The sequence below is a fragment of the Tigriopus californicus genome, chromosome 12 (assembly GCF_007210705.1).
Source record: "Tigriopus californicus strain San Diego chromosome 12, Tcal_SD_v2.1, whole genome shotgun sequence".
NCBI lineage: Eukaryota > Metazoa > Arthropoda > Copepoda > Harpacticoida > Harpacticidae > Tigriopus > Tigriopus californicus.
Window position 1 is genome coordinate 10,597,153 of NC_081451.1, and position 5,918 is coordinate 10,603,070.

The following is a 5,918-nucleotide window of genomic DNA, read 5'->3' on the forward strand; positions in this document are numbered from 1 at the left end:
AACATGTTAATTTTGGGATGAATCTTGTAATCGATGAAATGGATTCATTTATTGCTAACGGGCCAGTCGCAGAGCTTTCATGATGCAGAGTAATATATTTCATGTTGAAATCAAATCTTTTTGGAGACAAAAACTGGACCCAAATCCTTACGCTTTTTTCATCAATTGTAATACTTCTAAAAGATATTGCAGCATTACTTAAACCACAATTCATACTGTATTTTTTACCTTCAGGTTTCAAATAAGAAATTGTAAAAAAAACATCACTTTTGGAAGAATATTCTTTTTTAGCCAAACGCTGAATTGTGATATTTGGAAACTTCTCAAATGCAAGCAAAGGCAGCATATGCATACGGACTAAAGCATCGTCATGAGAGAACCACACCCTAATCCCAAAGAGGGACTCTATCCTCCAACAGGTTGCGACAAACTTGGAACCAACATTTAAAGCCATGTTTATCTTTGAATAAAAGAGAGTCTATGACTTACCAACTAGACCAACACATTTTTCATTTTTCTCGGTAATACTAAGTTTCGTGTCTTGATTTTCTTAAACTTGATTCGAGTGTTACACATATCGGTAAAACTTTCACTCTCCAATTTGTGAATTGCTAAGCCAGATTTCATAAAGCTAAATATGAAATCTTAGATCGAGAAATAGATCGAGAAAAGGTCGCACTTCACAACATGAGCTAAACTAAGATTCATTCCTTGGACTGATGGCCTGGGATCGAACTGAAGCCCAGTTTGTTGAAGCCAAGTCCAAGCTCTTTGGCAGGAATTGGATATCTTCAAAAGGCGAATTGACGGTCATTCCCGATTATGATTAATGTTGGCAGTGACAACGAAGTAGGAACATTCGTGCTACGTTGTACGTAGTAACAAACAACAATGCAGACGAAGGATAATAGGAGCTTAAAGCATTGGTAAAAAAACCGCATCAAACATCATGACCACTACATGAAATGAGGGAAGGCAAAAATTCGCACACTTCTAATCATAGACAACAAATTTATTTACAAACATTTTCCTAGCAACAACAACATTTCATCCGAGGCAAACACATCCACGTCTTTGCAAAGATTGGCCAGTCCAAGTCACACAGTGACGGATTTGGCCAAATTCCGTGGTTGATCCACATTGCATCCGCGAGCTTGCGCTAGGTATAAGCTCAGCAATTGCATTGGGATCACGGCCAAGATCCCCTGAAGGCAGGGCGTCGACTTGGGCAAGGCAATGTGAAACGGCACATTCTCCTTGCACTTGAAATTGCGCGCCAACTCCAGTTCATCTCCTTCAGTGATGAAGACGAACGGCACGCAACCTCGCGACACCAGCTGATTCATGGCATTGAAGGCATGCTGCATGTGAGAGAAGGAAAAAAAACATGTTTAGAATGTCGTTCAACCTTGACAAATGGTCTAATTGTGCACTCACCTCCTGGTACCTATCCTTGAGGGCAAACAGGATGGTAGGGAAATTGTCCTGCACCATAGCCAAGGGTCCATGCTTCAATTCTGAAGCACACAGACCCTCGGCATGCATGTAGGCAATCTCCTTGATCTTCAGGGCTGCCTCTCTTGCCACCGCATACTGGAACCCACGACCAAGGATGTACAACGAGTTGGATTGCTCTCGGTTGAACATTGTCGACTCCTTGATCGTTGCCTGCTTTTCTTGGATGAGATGCGCCAGATGGCGGATCTTGGCCTTCTGGTTGAGCACCTCTTCCGTCTTTCCAGGCAGTTCCCTCAGGGCATCAATGATCTCAATGGACATCTGAAATGAGATAAGAAATGTTGATTGAAAGTAAGCAACAACCTCTCAATATTGCTCAAAAAGATGCTCGCAGGCAATTTACATAAAGGAAAAATATTGTGAATAGAAAATAATTACCTCTCTGACTCGACTTCCGGTGATGGAATGGGCTTGCGCAATCGCAATGCCTAGTAAAACCAGGCAAATGTATTGCGACGTATAAGCCTTGGTCGATGCCACGCCCACCTCCACGCCAGCATTCACGTGGATACCACATGAGGTGTTCTGGCAGATGGAACTGCCCACCACATTGGTGATACCCAAAGTGAGTGCACCTGCCTGATTGCAATAATCCAGAGCGTGCTTGCTGTCTGCGGTCTCTCCAGATTGCGAGATGAAGATGCACAGATCAGACTTGGAGATGGGCTCGTCCATGTCCAGGAATTGGGTGGCCTGCATCACTGACACGCTCTTGTTGGTGAGCGTGGTCAGGATGGTCTGGGTCGCCAGAGCAGCATGGGTGGATGTGCCCATAGCAATCATGTAAATCCGACTGCTCCGGCAAATCTCGTCGAGATGACCTTGGATGCCACCCAACTTCACGGCGTGGGTTTCAAAATCGACTCGACCTCGGATTGCTGATTCAATAGTGGCCCGTTGCTGGTGAATTTCCTTCTCGGTTTTGGAAGAGAACAAGTTTTCCTCGCACAAGACTTGTTCAAATTCCTGCATCTTCAGTTGGCGATCAGCCATGGAACCGGGATGTTTGTAGGAAATCGCCAGCTCTCCATTGGGTCGGGCATGAGCAATATCGAAATCCTAGAGGTAAATGACCCAATTATTCCACTCAGCCCAAGAGGAAAGTTAGATATGAATGAAACTCACGTGCAAATCGAGGGAGTAACTGGTCAATCCAGCCAATGCAGGTCGATCACTGGAAAAGTAATACTGGATTTTGGGTTCCTCAGATGTGATGTCGTTGCTAGGTTTATATTTAATTTGCTTGGGCTCGGCCAAGTCTTCATAGGCCGCAGAAGTCTCGTCTAGAATTCAAAAAGTAATGTCAATCTCGGATATTGTTCATATGTAAATGGCAAGACTAGTGGAACTTACTGTTGAGCAAGAACTCTTCCACGTTAGGGAATCTTGATGCAAAACTTCCTGAATTGTTCACCGCTTGTCGCACTGCATTGGCATACTCAGTCGACCCGGATCCTGTATGAAAAATATGAAAATGTCAAACTCGATTGAGCAGAAAATAAATCAAATAGACTTACGTTTGCGGAAAGCTCTGCAATCCGACAATTCCACTCTGGTCTCCGATTGAACGCCAATGATCAAGGGAGACCCACATTTGGTTGCCACGACCTCGTTGGGAAACAGGCTGCTCATGAAAATGAGGGCGTACGCCCCATCGAGCACCTGGCACACCTGTTCCACAATTTCCGAGAACGTGGCATTGGGAGTTTGCTCGTAAAAGAACAAAGCCAGTTTCGGGATGACCTCGGTGTCAGTCTCCGAATAAAACTCCCAATTGCGCTGGGACAGCAAATAGGCTCGGATTTGAGCAAAATTGGTTATTTGTCCTGGAACATACAATAGGAGGCAAATTGTCAAAATCGTTAAATCAGCCTAATCCATCGCCTCTTCACTTACCGTTATGCACCACCACAAATTCCTTCAGGTCCGAGCTGATGTGGGGGTGGCAATTGCGAACGCCCGCCTCACCGTGAGTAGCCCAGCGGGTGTGTCCCATGCCCACCTGGACAGAGCTGACCAACTCCGTGTCGATGCGGTCGGATTCCATTTCGACCACGGGCCAAAAGGCCTCGGAGGGGCTACCCACGGCCTTGAAGAGGTGGATCCCGGTGTGGGAGCCTCCCTTGGCTTGGCCTTGAATGGCCGCACCGCAGGAATCGTAGCCACGGTATTCCATCTTGGCCATACTCTGTTGGAGTTGACGAAGGATGAATAGACTGGGCACGGAGCCATTAACAAAGAAACAGCCGCAGATTCCTATGATAGAATAAAATAAATGAAAGATGCAAATGGGAATCGGAAAACGGTAAATGGAAATATCTTTAGTTGAAGAAAAGCTTACCACACATGATGGTTGATTTTGTCCAAGAGAAATGAAACGAGTCAATAGGAGCAGTTTCAACAAACTATTCCAAACGGATGGAGGTAACGAATGACTACTCTGCTTACGGACAGGTCTTATTTATAAGAATGTGATTTGTCCTACAAGACAGGACTCGTCAGCAAGCTGACCAGCCAATGGTCGAGCTCTCTCCAATCGTCTCCAAAACTAAGATTGATGAATTGGGGTTGACAGGCGTGATCCTTTTCGCTAAATCCGCCAAGAATATCTGTCTCTAGTTGAAGAGGGTGAAGAATCCGGGTCCAGTCTCAAGGGAATTGAGGGGTACTGAATTGCTTCACTGGCGGCATTCCATTGACCACGTCATATAATACGTAGATCCCATCGTATGGTCGAAAATTATGAATTTGAACTCTGAAGACGGGACAGTGAATCAATTTATTAACCGTGGAGGGTTGGCATGATCAATTCTTCCAAACATCACGAATCAAATCCGGCCCCAAAAACAAAAGCGACATTCATAGGTTGCGTCAATCTTTAGTGATTAATGATTATTCACTGCCCCTTCCAGTTTTCGAGAAAGGGAAAGTTAATCTATTTTGAAATCGATATTCAAATTTCGTTAACATGGACATGCAAAAGTACACGGATAGGTCCTAAACGCATGTGTCATAGTTGAGGTTGCCTAAATATCTCTTCAAATTACTATTGATTCTCATTAAAGTCGAGCTGGTAGGCACGTGACTTTCAAAGGTTTCGTTAAATCTTAACTGTAATTCAGTAAAACGCCGATAGATGTGCGATTCATTCAATGCCCAACTTTAACCATGGACGCATGGAAGCTGGACGATGAAGCTAAGATTGAAACTTAGCAAGTCCGATTTGAGTCAATGCATTGTTTCCTTCAGGTGAGACTGGTTCTTAGTCGCAATGCTTGCGTCTCTCAATATCCTTCTCGATCAAACTTCAAGGTTAAAAGTTGCATTCATTTTCAGACATTAGACCGATCATTTTACCATTTTACCCGACATTGAATTAAATACAGACTACTCCTGGATTTGTAAGGAAAGTCGAGTTTACTTTCAAATCTATGAGGAGATTTGTCTTCAAAGATATTTGATGCAATGCACTAGAGCTAAAGAAAAAGGTTAATCTTAGCCCGGTCTTTACATGTACACATTCAAATTCCATTGATTTTAAACATTGAAACAGCGCAAATATAACAAGATTGGACACAACAAGCAAATTCATTGTTGTTAAAAGCGAGCACAAATTTCAGCCCTGAGCTCCCTTCTTTTGGATATTTGAAAATATTAAAAAAATGGTTATCTCTGTTTAGTTGCCAAAAAGTTTCAAGTTTCCTCAGTTGCCAAGAGAATGGCTAAAATTTGAATGCCTCTCTGGAGCGTGCAAAAAGGAACGAGTAACGAGTAATTATTGGGTTGTTTGGGTCGCTACAATTACAACATATTAGAATATAATGAAATTACAGTAATTCGTTCCTTTGTTCGCAAAAGGAATTGTAACCTCGTCACTTGTTATTTCATTACTATAGCCCTGAATGCTTGTGAACCATCAAAGAGAGGCTTTTCTATAATCGGCAGAACAGTAATCTCAAGAAAGATTGACAGCTTAAGAAGAAAGCTTTGAAAATGATAGACGTGCTAATCTGACTCGAGGGGAAACCTTGGCCGCAAATTTTGACAGCTTTTAGCCGATGATTCTTGGTGTATTATCGATCAGCAAACTCAAACTCGATTTCGGATCAGATTTATTTTCGAGTGATTGTGTAATCACGTTTTTGTGCCTTGAATCCATTCAAAACTGAAAAGTGAATAAATTATTATTATCACAATCAAAGAATTAATCTATTTGTATGAACATTTTAGAAAAGAGGCTTGAAGAAAATCATTATGGTCAAGACGAGTTTACCGTTGTGATTAACATTTTCCGGAGGGGCTTTTTTACGAGCATAAACCAGTATGGAGAAGTTTAGGCAAGCTCTGGTTTTCGAGAAGTTCGCCCTTCATTCACATTGCTATATTAGGAAAGGTATAAA

At 42.8% G+C, this 5,918-nt stretch overlaps 1 protein-coding gene across 1 annotated transcript; it reads right to left on the bottom strand.

The window, feature by feature from the left end:
* Positions 1-912: 912 nt before the first annotated feature.
* LOC131892235 (glutamine--fructose-6-phosphate aminotransferase [isomerizing] 2-like) lies at positions 913-3,951 on the bottom strand. The gene is made up of 8 exons (XM_059242025.1): positions 3,860-3,951; positions 3,415-3,774; positions 3,036-3,344; positions 2,872-2,973; positions 2,644-2,801; positions 1,897-2,577; positions 1,438-1,779; positions 913-1,361 (listed from the first exon to the last, which is right to left on the bottom strand). Exons 1-8 carry the CDS (start codon positions 3,864-3,866, stop codon positions 1,098-1,100), a joined length of 2,223 nt encoding a protein of 740 aa, XP_059098008.1. The 5' UTR covers positions 3,867-3,951; the 3' UTR covers positions 913-1,097.
* Between the last annotated feature and the right edge of the window lie 1,967 nt (positions 3,952-5,918).